This window comes from Loa loa (genome assembly GCF_000183805.2).
Source record: "Loa loa unplaced genomic scaffold supercont3.61, whole genome shotgun sequence".
Taxonomy (NCBI): Eukaryota; Metazoa; Nematoda; class Chromadorea; order Rhabditida; family Onchocercidae; genus Loa; species Loa loa.
In genome coordinates this window covers 169,223-184,381 of record NW_018108241.1, presented here as the reverse complement: position 1 = coordinate 184,381, position 15,159 = coordinate 169,223, and the positions used below count along the sequence as shown (strand labels likewise).

Below are 15,159 nucleotides of genomic sequence, written 5' to 3'. Positions count from 1 at the left end.
CATTGGGATTGACTCATTGAATCAGTGACTTCGTTTTATTTCGATGATAGAAGTTCACGCAAATGAAACATCAGTTAGAAAAACATCAGTTTGGTATTTAAAATATAGAGCTAGGAAGAGAGTTTAAATAATGTTGGGAGAGGAAGAAAAGATCATCGGAGAGAATGTAAAAAAGCCAGCGGATAAGCGGGTCGCTCGAAAGTGAATTCGATTGCATTCAATAATATATTAATGGGTTTAGAAATTCACTTGGTTGATGGCAGTTCGGACGAACAGAGGTTCGATGCCCAAAGCACTTATCACTCGCGTTGATTTTACGTCACAAATGAACAAATTAACTTTACCGCGTTTCCCAATAATTATATATTTTAGCAACCTATAATTCTGAATTATTTATTAAAACAGTTAGTAAACTTCCAAACACACTTTGATTCTAAAATCTTAAACGATTTTTATCAATAATTTCAATAGCTTTTCAGTCAAATTTTACTTCTAATTATATTACGAAATTTTCGGAGACTAAATATCGATCTAATTGCCTCATTAATTTAATTGTCCTCATTATTTTTTAATCTTTTTAAAATTTCCTCTTTTTATCGGCATTCTCTGATGTTCAAACAAAGATTGGAATTCTTCACAAAATAAAGCTGCTAGAAAACAGGATGGTTGATGTGTTGCTGTATGAATATAACAATGATGCTTCCAATCTGCTAATGACTTATTTATAAAATACTGCGGGAAAATTGTCTCCAGTTATTCCTATGTTTGTTTATGTTTTATTATCTAATTGGATGTTTATTGTTTGTTAAGAAACAGGTTCAATTGTTTAGTTAATTAAGTATCTATTCTTACAGGTTGACATATTAAGGAAAAAAGAGTATTGTTTACTTCGATTCACATAATCTCACCGCACTCCAAGATAACATGATGTATCCTCGCAATCAGTCTTTTAACTTTTACCTTCCGTCTTTTCATCAACTTATTGACGGCGGTACATGGAAGTGGAAGGGCAGAAAGTTTCCAAGGGAAGATACCTGCTTATTCTCCAAGATACCTGCTATTCTCCAGGTGGAACGAGCGAATTGTTTGGCGTGACATATTGCAAAAACCTTCTACACTTCTTCAGCAAAATGTTTCCAAATGTCGGTAATTTTAATGCATTTGAATTGAAAGCTATTAAAAATTTCAACATGGAACTAAAACCGTTTTGACATTTGGGGAAAAAATTGAATTATTTGTAAGTATCAAAGAGAATTCGATCCGTTCGAAAATTTTTTCAAAACAAAAAAATTGAAATATCACGTGAATTTTCCACTGTTAACTTGCTATTTTGCAATCGTTTGCTCGAAACTATACTGGCAGTATTTCGTTTGTCTCTCCTTTTATTTTCAGATATTTTAAACAATAGTATACTTTTTAAAAATCCATCCATCAAATTAATGTTTAGGGGAAAACAAAGAACGACTATAAAAGGATGAAAATTTGCAAAGACTGCATTATCGTCTTTTTGTTGTATAATCGCGGCGAAATAATAGATCCGTCGGTATGTTCGATTTAAAATCAGTGGCTGTGACAAATCTCCGCAATGTTCGCCGCATGTCACCTTTTACCTTTGATTTCTAACGGTTACTGAAATGTAAACAGTTATTACCTTCTACATCTACTAATTTGCTATTTCAAATAATTGAAATGTTTTACATATTACTTCTACTAATTTACTATTTCAAATAATTGAAATGTTTTACATATCCAATATATTTATTTGCCTCCGCATAAGTAGAAAGCCACTGTTAATCGGCGAGTTTTAAGATTTCTGAAAACTGTAGATTCGATCTTGAGACTACCGTGAATCTCTTTGCAAAAGCACACCATAATTTCGTTCAGTAAGCTAAATGGAATAAGCCGTAAGTAGAAAAAATGAGTGGCCACAGAAGCTAACTTTCTGAGCAAGGAGTAAGAGAAATGTAATATTTCCTTTGTTTGCTTTCAAGAAGATACGTCGTGCTAGCTCAATGGAAGTACGACAGGGATGTTTGATTTCTCGTTTCATATACAATTATTGCTCCATGTACAAATATCACTCACAAATATTACTTTATTGCTAATATTGCTTTCTTGTGAATGGCGCTTTTACGAGCTACTCGACGTATATAAATGTATACAAAGGTATATATTCAATTTCTCAATCTTGTGTAGGCAATGTTGCCTGTACCCACAGTTGGATTTGACGTTCCATAAATTTGGCTAATATAGTTTGGATTTCGTTTTTGTGCATTCACGGAACAAGAATACTTAGAATTTTTTTTAAAAAAAAACAGCTATCAATCCGAATTATACCAATCTTTTTCTAGATTTTCTAGCATTAGTTTACGTCTGACTAATGCACTTTTATAGTTTCATTTTGCATAAATTTCTTCCACTAAAATTCTGAACTAAATATCTAATTTGCCAAAATTTTTGGCTTAAATGCTTAATTTAAGTAATTTCGTGCATATTAAACCTTAAAGAAATATTCTTTTATTTGAATAAAACATTAATTGGATGATTTATATGACTTACTAATTTACAAATGATTTACATTTCTAAATATAAATCTGCTAATGATTTATAAAAGACTTTGAAATCATTTGTGACAAAACTTCATTTGTCATTACGCCTAAGCATTATTAGTACTTTTATACAGTTTTTGATTGAAAGCGAACGTCACATTGCAGTAAAATAGTGTATGCATTTTTCAGTATATTTCATACTTTTGGAACGTTTAAGGTTCAGTGATGGAACATCATAATCATCATATGAATCACGATGTAAATGACGCTAACATTTCCGCGTCTCTGATGAACCACTCGATGCACACGCATCACTCACATAATCATTACTCCACATCACATATGCATTCCATGTCATTCCATTTTGGTTCCAATGAAATAGTACTTTTTAGTTTTTGGGTTGTCAGTAGTCCGATCGGTTTGTTTCTTTACCAAACTATTATTATTAGTCGAAGGATCACTGAATTCATATTACTGCCTTCAGTGAGATATCATGTAAAAATCAAAATTTCTCAACCTACACTAAAAAAGAAAAAACTTTTTCCGTTATAGTGTTCGTATTGATTGATAATTCTAGCTGAATCGAAATTTTTGCTGTCAGATTCCTTTACCGAAGGATAGTATGCTTAAAGATGAGAATTGGACTTGTAATAGTGATTGATTCTTCGCTTAATCATTCCATCAAATCCTTTCTAAATTCAGAACTTATACTAGCCTGTGTCATAACAGTTTTGATGTGCTTTATAATGGAAAGTATCCGATGGTTTCGAGGTATCCGACCACCGTATAACGTTGATTTGCATACGGAACAGTCGTCTGTCGCAAACATCAAGTCAAGATATTTTACCAAGTTTCTTGAAAATCCTACTTTTCGCAATTATTTTTAATTGAAAATTTTCCAAAGAAATAATTTTGAAATTCCGAAGAAATAATTTTGCAATTTCTAGATTTGCTCCGCGTATTACGATGGCTATGTGCACGGATTCAATCTTGCATGCAATCCAACTAACACTGAGTTATGTCTTAATGCTACTCTTTATGACATTCAATGTATGGATTTGTGTAGCAACCGTTCTTGGTGAAGTGTTTGCCAGGCTCATTTTTGCCGTTGCATCTGCTGATAATCAAATAATGAAAGGAGTAAGTTGTCTCGAATTGAAGTTTTTCTTACTAATTAAATCGGTAGAAAGTCAGAACAATCCGAAGAATTTGAGACATGAAAAACTGCACTAGAAAAAACCGAAATTTCCTGAAAGGCTGAGAATTTGAAAGTTGACCGTTTAACAGTGAGAAACCCTGGTTGATCTCTGTTAGAAAGAATTGTTACTGCAAGTAATTTCAGAATCCGGCTGACATGGGATGTTGTAGCTGATTCCAAGCGTTATTTGATTTTTGGCTGCAGTAGTTCTATAAAGCTAAAATCTGGATCTTTCTTAAAAAGGGAATAAGGCAATTTTATTAGCCTCTGTATGTGGTATTTTTAATGTTACGAACTAATGTACTTTTTTTCCTATTTTTTTTTATTTCCTGATGATATCTTTGATTTGCGCATATGCGTTGTGACAGAATGTATTATTGGATGAAATAAAAGAAATATTGCAACACTTTTTGGATTAGGTATGAATGGAAAAAAATATTTGATTAGGTATGAATGGAATGTCGCATTTTAAAATCATATTTTGGCCGAAAAGAAAGATATCGCGGATTTTTAACATTTTTGTTGACATTGCGAGTTTTTATAGCATGGTGACATGATGCTCGGTTATGTCCGGCTACAAACAGGAAGTGTAATCGAGTGTTTAGGCAGTCCTGATGTTCTGAAGTTGAAGACAAAACCCAAAATAAATTATCTGCAGACCAGTGATTTTTACCCACTAGACTGTACTAACACTTTGATCTTGGTCACATTACTCTGCCTGGTTGTAGCTGACAAGAAATCTTGGAAAAGTGTTATGGAACTTTGATCTTTCAACATTACCATCTCCTCAAGTGATATAAAATAACGCTATAGTCATTGCATTTCGTTGCGCTATTTTGATAACTTATCACGCTTACTTATTTTTGGTATATGTAATGATCAAGCTTGACGTATCGAGCATGGCGCATAATATGCAAACATTTGGTCTCAAGCTCTATTGGTTTCTTGAAACGCTGGTTTAAGGTCGCTGTGAAGTGTTAGGTTAGAAGTCACCAACAAGTAACGCTAAAACTCTATTTGAGAGATAACGTCGCCGATTCACTGCGTCACATCCGTATTCATTTTAAAATTATGGAGTCACATTTTCAAATCCTTGTACGGAAGTGAAACACAGATTTTTGACAGAACACCTGCGTGATATTCCGCGATACTAGAGATCGCGGGAATATTGCTGAAGAGAGAGGAAGGTCGTACTTCGGTAAGAAGTGGTATGAGTAGAGATGAGGTGGTGTTTCCCGATAAAAAACAGGGTCTTTATCACTGTTACTATTCTTCCCAGATATTGTTGGGATTTGTTAAGGTACTATTGCTAAGGGCATATGGTTATAAATCTTGCCAATGTAAATTTCAGGAGTACCCAGTGGAATTTACAGCGCCGAAGAAAATTATGTCTTTTCGGTTTTTCACATTTTTATGTATATATGAAAGTTAATACATAGAGCACAGGCATAAGTGTATCGATTTACCGGTTATAACATAAACGCGAAGTGAAGGAAAAGATAGAGTAACAGCAACATGTCATTGGACAGTGAGCGAGATGATCAGAAGAAAAGTGAGGAGCAGAAGGGAATGATCTTGGAAGAGCTTCCGGAAAATCTGATTAGGTTTGATTACTTTCGTTGCTTTCTAACTACCTTTTTTTCCTACCTTCCACTTGAAGAGCTTTGTATAAGAGCCATGGCAGATTTGACAGAAAGGTCTCTTCTAATCTCGTTAAAACTCTAAGTTCGTTTTTTATAACAACTAAACTATTAATAGAATATTAGATTCAAGTACTATTTACTCTCGACCGCTTACATAGTCGTTTATATATCTAGATCATTAGATGTCCAGCTCATACTCCATTTTCATTGTTTATTTGATTCTCTCCATCCAGACTTCTAGTCTAGGAGACGTCTGGCTCATTTGCAAACGTCATTCGAACTTAATTCCTTCTTTACTTGGAAATAAATAATAAAATGGTCTAGATCTATGACAAGTTTCAAATTCACTAATCTCTAATTGTTTATGGTTTCGACTTCCCGGTAGGATTATTTATATCCGCACCTATTTTTCATAAGCAAGAGATTCTTCTTTCACGTTTGTTACCTGCAGTATATTGAGCTGAATTATTATTGTCATTTTGTGCTTTTCCTTTGTTAATGGGAAATTGAAATAGACTTCCTTGAATTTAAGATTTTTGAAAATTTGGGATTAATTTTATTAAAGATTTGCATCGCTGATGGTGAAGACATTTTATGGCAAAGAGCATTACATTGTTTTGGATTATGTGCGAAGAAATAAGTGTATCAAAGAAGATGATCTCAGACACTTGATCAAGTTTGACCAGCGTTTTCTGCGAACAGTAATTTCTTCAATCCTCATTTAGCTGGATATCTATAGTTTCTATACATGAAGATGACTTTTGGAAATATTTATGGGATGTAAGAGTTATTTAACTTCGCTTGATGATATTGTAAACCGTATCATTGTTTTTTACTTGGAATATGCGTATGTTGTATGTTTTGTTGTTAATTTCAGGTTCTAATGCAGTTGAAAGTTGACAAAATTCTAAAGGAACGTTTGGTATCAGAAGAAACGGATGGACGGGCGCGTAAAGTCAATTATTATTTTATTAATTACAAAGCATTGTTAAATGTGGCAAAATATAAAATCGACCATATGAGGTTTACCGATTTTTTTCTGAATGGCTTAATCACTATGAGATATATCGATTATGATGATGCATTACTTAACTTTGTTTGACATTTACTTCCTCAGTGCAATGGATCATCATAATTGCTCGGAACGAACTTATAATGCTGTTATTGAAATATTCTATCTTTTTGTTGGTTCGGATCGACATAGCTTAAGGTGTTCATTGGCTTCAGATCTTCTGTAACTTATTCCGGTTGGAAATCTGCGAAATCACATGCAGATTTTAGCGCAATCATGCAGTTGAAAAACATTAACATTTTTATAGACAACGTCTGGAAGTAAAAGATAAGGACGAAGTACATAAAGCTTCATACCGCTGTACCGGTTGTCAGTATCAGTATGACGCTATGGAAATGGATAAAATTTTTGATCCGCTTACGCAAGAGCTTTGTTGCTGGCGATGTCAGCAAACCGTTGAACCGGATGAAACTGCTGGTCCAACTTATGAAACAAGGCAAACTTTCGTTTTCGAAAGACTTTCCAATTTGTTAGCTTAGTTTTTGCTGCTATTTTTTCATTGGGAATAGAAAAATACGTATATATTTTCCCATTTTTCTGCTATTAAAGTTTTATATTTCTTTTTTTTCTTAATTTAGATCGTCTTTAGCGCGTTTCAATGAGCAGATGACTCCATTCTTTTCAATGTTGCAAAGCTTATACGGTATACGTCTTGCCAGGCATCTTATCGAACCATCAATTAAAGTTGCGGATAATATTTTTATAGAACGTAAGTTATTTCCTACTGCTCAACAAGGAAATATTTGGAGAAGTTAAATCGGTTTCATTTTCTTTTCATCCACTTTTGTTCCGATTTTTGGAGTTTTTAGCGGATGGAAAACGAGTAATAGCAGTTGGTGAACGACCATTCGGCGAACAAACATCTGCTTCGCGATTAATGTACCAGAACAGTATCATGGTGAGCATAGTAGAAGAAGGTGTGACTCCGAATGTTGAGCCAAAAAAGCTTGTACCCTGGCTTCACAGTAATCAGGTGTGCTTTTTCGAACTCTTCATTCGTAAAGAAAGTGTTTGAATGCCACTTCTCTGCGGTCATGAAAATAAATGCAAGTATTTTTCTCTTTTTTTCTTTTCAGAAAGATGAAGAAGCAACAAGTTCTTTCACAGTCTGTTCCGACAATCCTGCCGATTCGAATGGAATCATAGGTCCCGAAAAGAGCAAAAATGATATCGACAGCTTACTGGTCACTGAATTCGAAGAGGTATATTTCATTGTCACATTTAAGTTATAAACGATGAAAAAAATCGAATGAAGGAAGTCAAATTAATCAGAAAAATAGGCGCAAAAATATCAGTAAAGTTGGTGTAGTAGCGAGGTACAATGACTTCAATGTTTCAACTTTTGAACAAGAAAAGAAAAGAGAGTTGTTTCGACAGTGGAACCGATCAGCTATTCCTGCTTTATTTTGTCTGATACCTATTTGATTTCCAGTTTACTAGTGCCTATGTGAGGGCATGACTTTCATTCAGTACTTCCACCTTTTTAGGCAAAGCCGGGAACATCTCTTGCAGAAAGTATTCAAGAAACTGCATATGAGCCGGTTAATATGGAAAGTGACGATGACGAAGTTATCTTTGTCGCCGGAAAGAAATATTATCTAGATGAAGTTACACCCGAATTGGTGTCTCAGATGAATACTTCCGAAAAAGAAATTTATATACAAAGGACACAAGAAAATTTCGATTATTGATTTCTCATTAACTTGGCTTCCACTTCTAAGTTGATAGATTTTAGAGGAAAACTTTGTTTTGAAAATCAAGAAAACAAAGTTCTGTTGAAACTTAAGACCTTGTTTGCATTGTATGTCTATATAATAGAGATATACGATGCAATTTTATACGTGTTCCTCCTCTGGAAATTTGTATCTTTATTTTATTACAAAATTTGTAGATTAGCAGACCAATTTATACTACCCTCATAGTTTGAGGAACTCAGGCTTTTCTCGGAGAATTTATTCTGCAATCTTCCATGCATTTCGGAGGTTTTATCGATTTAGAGTCTCTCTGTTATCATGAACCATTCCCAACTGTCCGATTTAAAATTAGATTGTGTCTAAAGTTGCATCAATTGATTTAATCATTGTTTACTGTTGCGCAGGACAAATTCTTGTCATTTTTATTTAGCTATACTATTTCATTTGTTTTGTAATTATTTGGTCCTTAAATTACATTGTATTATGCTGGGCTGTACTTTCCAGGGTAGTGAGAGGTTTCTGTTTTATCAACGGCTGTAAACATTGTGCATAGCCTACATTAAAAAAGGGTGTAAAATCCTAAATGAGGCAGGAAAATCGTTATGCTATGAAGTTGAAAGGTTCATGCTTGGTGTAGTAGGATGTGCAATCTAAACTGCTGCCAGAAGTGAATGCTTTCAAAATTTCACTTCTATCACCGTTTAAAAAAAAATCTGGAACATTTCACGCTTCAATATAGATCAAGATTCGTTAGAAGAAAACCAAAATGAAATGGAGGGTGTGTCAGGTTGAATTGTTGGGACGAATATTTATGAGCGACAGGATGTTCTCATACGTATATTTGAAAATCTTGGACAGAGAACAGACAAGTTGTTTATGGTATTACAGAGACAGGAACTATAAAAATTCGCCCCAATCGTCGTTTTAGATTTTATGAAATTTGGGAAAAAAGTTCAGTGACGCACACTATCTAAAGGCATTGTTGACGTATCGGATGACATGGAGGGTAGCTCAAGATCTAATCTCCAACTCACATCACTGTGGTTAGATGGAGAAGGCCTAGGCACCTACATGATCATTTATGATTTGTGATTCCCTGATTTTCATAGAGTGATGTGAGGGTTAGTGAATGTCCGTTACTGCTTGAAGGTAAGGGATTGGGTACACCGTCGCTATGCTACAGACCAATAGGGGTTAGGGAGGTTTGTGTTTTCTCTTGTAATGTAAGGGTGAGGTTGTTTCTTGCGGAAGTCTACCTACCTGGTGCTGCTACTATCGAGGTTATTTGTATGTCTCAAGTGGTGAAATTTTATTTCACTGCAGTTAATTGAACTAGAAAATGAAAGGTCGAGGAGATACATGTTCTAATGTACCTCGTTGAAATAGGAGTCGAACTTTTTATTTCTGGGACGAAATCCTACAAAAATTCGTTAAGGGAGTTCTCAGAATTGATTACTATAAATAGGGGTCTCATTCAAATCAGAATTTATGTTGTCTATCGACTCACCTCTACCATGTTTCTTTTACGAAAACTGAGCACTTTATCGTGTCGAAAATTGGAGCAATAAGCATAAATAATTATTTCTCAGAGGAGTTTGAGAAACATTGTGTAGTAACGCCCTCGCTGAACTTCAGTTGAGAAAATTGTTCGTAGGGTCACGTAATATCTTCTGAAACGGTCATAAGGGAAGCCCTTAACTGTTACGTCCATTTATTGCTGGTATATTGGACATGCTGAGACGTAATGTTCTGGATCAGATTGATTCGTTATACAGTCATAGGTTACCAGTTGATCAATATCTGGTTTTGTGGTTGGGGGCTGCTTTAATCTGTCTTGAAAGGCATTTTCTGATTGCATTGCTGTTACTGCTGATGGGCCGTAATTGATGTGTCACGTTTTTGTTTTTGTTGTTAAATAAATTATGTTTGACGGTTTTTTTTGGAAGCATAATATAGATTAGTTCATGGTTCAGATTACTATGGGATTTATATAGATTATTTTCCGGTTTATACTCAGCAACACCACTGTAAGAAGGCGAAGAAAGCATGAATGTAGAAAAAATCAAGAAGTTGCAGCAGAATGCAGCTCAGGTGCGGACAGGTGGCAAGGTGAGATTGATTTTAATTAGAATTGAGGCTAGTTTGGTTAACAGATATGATCCGTTAGGTCTAGTGACATTTTATTAGTGTCGTTCTCGAGTAAATATATTTGTGTTTCAGGGTACTGCACGCAGGAAGAAGAAGGTCGTCCATAAGACCGCAGCCACGGATGACAAAAAATTGCAGAGCAATCTCAAGAAGCTTTCAGTAACAAACATTCCAGGAATTGAAGAGGTTCCATATGATCTGTTTTCTCCCATTGCCTTTCATTTTCTAGTAATTACTTTAATGTTTGCAAGTGTATTTTATAAAGTTTCCAGGTCAATATGATAAAAGACGATGGGACGGTGATACATTTTAATAATCCAAAAGTACAAGCATCTGTTCCAGCGAACACATTCTCGGTGACAGGAAGTGCTGAAAATAAACGTAAGTTCTTTCACATGGCATATTTTAATTTCTATAATTAGTTTGTTTTTTATGGTTGTATTTATCAAGAATAAGTTCAAGAAATTATTCTCATACTACTTTAGAAATTACTGAAATGTTACCCGGTATTCTCAATCAGTTGGGAGCAGAATCACTGACGCATTTGAAAAAGTTAGCAAACAATGTTACTAGTCAATTCAAATCTAACGATGACGACGATGTTCCAGGTTGAAATCTTTCTGGAAAGTTAATTTTTGCAAGTCGCTGGAAATAACATGGCATAATCTTTTAATAATCTAAAACCATTTTTTAAAGATAGTTTTCATTATTGAAAAAGAATAGTTTTCATTATTTTTTACAAAATTCATTTTTTTCTAATGCTGAAACTTTGTTTCATTGTTGGAGCTAACTGGTAATTGTTGGAGCTAATTGGAACTTTGCATCAAAATGGTAGCTAAACCATGAGAACATCTTAAAATGGAACAAAAAGAGAGAACGGAAGGCATAAGACGGTTTTAGCCGAATCTTTTAAGAAGTTATGCATCGAGAATTAATTCCTTCTCGATTCAAAATTGTTCTTTAAAAGTCTTCAACAAGTAGTATTAGTCGGTATAAAAAACAAAAATTCTTCAAAGCTTATGTACGTTCAGATCTAGTTGGTGATTTCGATGAGGCATCAAAGAATGAATCTAAAGTTGGTGATTGCAAGCATGAGCATGGACACGAACACGGGCAAAATTTTCATCATGAAGGTGGAGAAATGGAAACTAAACTGGCTGCTTGAAAATACTGTTGAAATTTTTCGACACCTGCTTAGCGTATTCTCTGGTAGATGGTGTTTTCCCAGATCATTAATTGTTTTTTGAAACTTTTTTGTCCCCACACCAGCTGTTTGGAATTACGGTTTATGAATCTTCTATTAGTTTTATGATGAGACAGGACATATTCCTGTGATGTAAAATTTGCTGAGAGAAATAATTTACTGCTGTGTTTTGTGGGCATAAAATGTTTCTTCGTTAAATGCTTTTCTCTGTCTGATATTTAATATATATGTTTGTTATTTTATACATACCAACTACATTTTTTTCGAGTTAAAAAGAAATTTTGTCGTTTTCAACTGATTAGCCGGCTTAGGAATTAATCAAAAAAAAGATAGAATAAGCACTAATCGTTTTTTGTTGGCTTATTACTCTTAATCATAAACATTTATGTTTAATTTTCCCAGTTTTAGTTTGATTTATTCGGTCACTTTTTCCCTTGATGGAATTCAATTTTTCTACAAAATAAATGTTTGAATAATCCTGTTCTTAGCATATAATCTTGTTTGCAATCGACTTGTTAATGCACGGTGATGGCACTCTTATTTTTCCTGTTTTACATGATCAGAGTGTTAATATTCATAAATTTGGTGTATGATCAATAAAAGTTGAAAGTATTACGTGATTATGGATTATAATCTCAATGGTCTCAATGAAACTGATTATTAAAACTGATTATGATTGTGATTATGGAAATCGAAACTGATTATTCGTTAGGTTGGCGTTAACGCCGAAAAAAAGTGGTTGGTATTTCAAAATGCATTGACGGGAAGGAACACATCGTGTCTGGTAAGCGGTGCTGCGGGATTAATGTAGGAGGATACGGTGTATTCGTTGACCTAAAGCAACAGCTATTTACATTGCTCTCATTAACACCTGGGAAATATTGACAGCTATAAGCAATGAAATGACAGGAGCGTGTAAATACTAATCGGTCACGCAATGTCGCTGTTTATACCGGATGCTGGAACCATTATGTCTTACGAACAATTTATATTTAGATTACTGATGTGTGTAAGCATCATACTATGTTTATTAGCGTGATTTACTAATTGATAGGATTGAAAGGTGATTTGGAACAAACATTCAATTCTTTAGTTGAGCTCCTCAAAATAGACTCAATTATTCGCATAACAGCAGCAAATTAATACCGTGGTTTTATTCGCTGCAATGTAATAGTTATACAGTATGAAGAGATATTCTTAGTAAAGGATATATCATGTTCGGATCAAAATTAATGATGTTTGTTCATTGTTTCTGCCTGATTGGTTATTCAGGTACGGTTTTTGACGGATGAACCTCTCTCATAATAGCTAATGGAAGTTAGGATGAATTCCATCAAGATGATTTTCAAAAATTTCAAAAAAAATGTAGCTTTTCCACATTCGGACAGAATAATTTGCTTTAATTAAGAGGTGAATTAATAGTGCAGTAATGAGAGATGCTTCAGACTGGTAATCCTGGTCTTCGAGGCTGATATGTCGGAGGTAACTAAGTGAAAATATACATGAATTATAGAGTTTGAAAGTATATATTTCCTTTAATATAATATTCGAAGTAACCAACTGAAATACTGGTAATTGTGTTTTCGCGGCATGGCCGAAGCAATGAAGGAACAACTTTTAACACTCAAAGGTTAAATATATTTTTCATTTTCAGTTTTTAAAGTGGATGGGATTCAGAATTCTTAAATTCTCGAAAACTTTTGAACTTTTGGATTCTGGACAACATTTTTTTTAGTGATGCGCCTTGCTCGTCCCAAATTTTACGAAAATATGTGTATCCCAATTGATTCAGCTGATTCAACCAGCCAGCTCATCGGCTCTGCTCTCTGTCGTTTAACCGGACAGGAAGCTGCTGATATACCTATTGGGAAATATCTTATGGCACCGCAAAAGTTCGAGTAGGTTTATAGAAAATTCTTAATCTGTTTGGCAATATTTGCAACATTTTTTTATCATACTAATGGCGGTGACATTAGAAAAAATCCTAATGATAATACAACTGCGACGGTGACGCGACTGAATTTTGATTCATTTCTTCCATATATGATCTGAAACACCATGTAATCTCACTCTTTAATTTATACGGTAATTGTGGCTACCGGTCATTGTTAGGGATTTTACAGCAGATAAAAAGCTTTAAGAGATGTAACCTCTGTTTAAAAAATGTCTGATAATTGCAGGAACATTTATTTGGGGGAGACTTTCTCTTTCTTTGTTTGCGTACAAAATATAAGCGATAAGGTTGCGATGGATATATGTATCAAGGTACATATGTCTTAAATTTCCGAAAACAAAAGTTTATCGCTTTTTTGACCCTCGAACTTATCACAATAGTCTTTTATGAAACCATTTTATCGATTTTAAAGTCTTATATCTCATAGACTGATTTGCAAACCACAAGCCAACGTAATGCTCTACCTTCACAGTTACAAGAAGCAAATGCTGTGCTTGAACCAGGGAAATGTTTGGGAGAAATTATTACGCATGAAATCAAGGAAATTGGGCAGCATATGTATGTTTTTTATGAATAATGGGATGAACGGTTCAGAATATTCGTGAAATAGTTTAACGGTATAGTCTTTTTGTGACTTTCCAAATTATCCGGGTTAGGGAAGTAAGCCGGATGATTTATTCGAGGTCTTCGAACTTCACTGGCCAATTCCACTGCAAAATCATTGCATCTCTCTGAAACTAATTCAGGATGGGTGCCTTATCAGCAATAATAGATAAGAACTTAGCTATTGCTAGTCTTTCGTGCATTATATTGGTCTCCTTTCAAAAGAGAAAATTTCTGTTTCCCTTTCTCTGATTTAAAATTAGACCAGTATTCTGTTAGCGTTTAGTTATATTTGAATCATCGGATGTTCTGGACCTTGTGATATTTCAGTAGCATGTTCTAATCATTGTTGTATATTCAGAAAGTAAAATTGAGGCTTTTTTGTTTACACATATTGGATGTGTTAACTTTTAGAACTTCATTAATCTCTCCCTTTGTTATCTTTTTTTTAAAGGATAGAAGGGACTTGTCCATTTTATTAATTTTGCAGATTAGTATGTGCCGTGAGCTATAAAACATCGAAAAATGAGATGTATTTCCGGAAATTTTTCAAATTTCCAGTCACAAAGCCAATCGACGTCCGGACAAAGTTTTATAACGCGGAGGTAGTGTCCCATAATGTATCCTTTTCCATCAGTAGGTTTGCTTGTTATGACAAATACAATTTCGAAAGCAGAACTTATACTTTTCAGTAAAATGTTTCAATTATTTTATTTCGAAGATTCAAAATCTTCAAGATAGTTACGTTGTTCGCATGTTCAATAACTGCGTGTGTGAAATAACTGTTGGCATATGAACAGCCCCTTCCATCTCAATGTTGTTTAGGATGGGAATTTCAAATTTCAAAGCCAGTGCAAGACTTAATGCAAGACTCTCTTATAAGTCTTGCATTTTGAATCTCAATATATATGTGCGAGGAATTGAGAACGAGAAAATATTTTATATGTTCCTAACTTTAACAGTTTTCTTCCTTGTCTTCTTCGTCCGTGTGTTTAATGTAATTGGTTTGCTTTGCATGAATATGTGGAAGAATGGTGTGCATAACAGTGGTATTTATCTTAATTACAGGATAATCTGGTAAGTTCGTTTGCATT

At 34.3% G+C, this 15,159-nt stretch overlaps 4 protein-coding genes across 4 annotated transcripts in view; all 4 read left to right on the top strand.

The window, feature by feature from the left end:
- Positions 1-3,183: 3,183 nt before the first annotated feature.
- LOAG_03022 (hypothetical protein) lies at positions 3,184-4,043 on the top strand. The gene is made up of 3 exons (XM_020446193.1): positions 3,184-3,381; positions 3,497-3,689; positions 3,892-4,043. Exons 1-3 carry the CDS (start codon positions 3,284-3,286, stop codon positions 3,919-3,921), a joined length of 321 nt encoding a protein of 106 aa, XP_020303434.1. The 5' UTR covers positions 3,184-3,283; the 3' UTR covers positions 3,922-4,043.
- Positions 4,044-4,946: 903 nt separating this feature from the next.
- On the top strand, positions 4,947-8,153 carry LOAG_03021 (TFIIE alpha subunit family protein; the record flags this gene model as incomplete). The annotated part of the gene is made up of 8 exons (XM_020446192.1): positions 4,947-5,351; positions 5,956-6,091; positions 6,268-6,413; positions 6,710-6,879; positions 7,052-7,171; positions 7,272-7,435; positions 7,539-7,664; positions 7,950-8,153. The coding sequence occupies exons 1-8, from the start codon at positions 5,263-5,265 to the stop codon at positions 8,151-8,153; spliced, it is 1,155 nt and encodes a 384-aa protein (XP_020303433.1). The 5' UTR covers positions 4,947-5,262.
- Positions 8,154-10,048: 1,895 nt separating this feature from the next.
- Positions 10,049-12,034, top strand: LOAG_03020 (ICD-1 protein). The gene is made up of 5 exons (XM_003138557.2): positions 10,049-10,265; positions 10,377-10,490; positions 10,577-10,685; positions 10,790-10,912; positions 11,336-12,034. The coding sequence occupies exons 1-5, from the start codon at positions 10,203-10,205 to the stop codon at positions 11,467-11,469; spliced, it is 543 nt and encodes a 180-aa protein (XP_003138605.1). The 5' UTR covers positions 10,049-10,202; the 3' UTR covers positions 11,470-12,034.
- A 70-nt stretch (positions 12,035-12,104) lies between these two features.
- Positions 12,105-15,159, top strand: part of LOAG_17321 (hypothetical protein) — a 6,142-nt gene continuing 3,087 nt past the window's right edge. Inside the window, exons 1-6 of the mRNA XM_020449978.1 lie at positions 12,105-13,138; positions 13,244-13,406; positions 13,689-13,773; positions 13,890-14,020; positions 14,556-14,670; positions 15,134-15,142. Of these exons, the coding sequence (XP_020306412.1) occupies positions 13,099-13,138; positions 13,244-13,406; positions 13,689-13,773; positions 13,890-14,020; positions 14,556-14,670; positions 15,134-15,142 (543 nt within the window). The 5' untranslated portion in view covers positions 12,105-13,098. The remainder of the gene's footprint in view (positions 13,139-13,243; positions 13,407-13,688; positions 13,774-13,889; positions 14,021-14,555; positions 14,671-15,133; positions 15,143-15,159) is intronic.

Coding starts and splice junctions, on each gene's coding strand:
- LOAG_03020 (XM_003138557.2), top strand. CDS start 10,203: ATGAATGTAGAAAAAATCAAGAAGTTGCAGCAGAATGCAGCTCAGGTG. Junction 10,266..10,376: donor AGGTGCGGACAGGTGGCAAG/GTGAGATTGATT, acceptor TTTGTGTTTCAG/GGTACTGCACGCAGGAAGAA. Junction 10,686..10,789: donor AGGAAGTGCTGAAAATAAAC/GTAAGTTCTTTC, acceptor ATACTACTTTAG/AAATTACTGAAATGTTACCC.
- LOAG_03022 (XM_020446193.1), top strand. CDS start 3,284: ATGTGCTTTATAATGGAAAGTATCCGATGGTTTCGAGGTATCCGACCA. Junction 3,382..3,496: donor TCGTCTGTCGCAAACATCAA/GTCAAGATATTT, acceptor TGCAATTTCTAG/ATTTGCTCCGCGTATTACGA. Junction 3,690..3,891: donor ATAATCAAATAATGAAAGGA/GTAAGTTGTCTC, acceptor AAGTAATTTCAG/AATCCGGCTGACATGGGATG.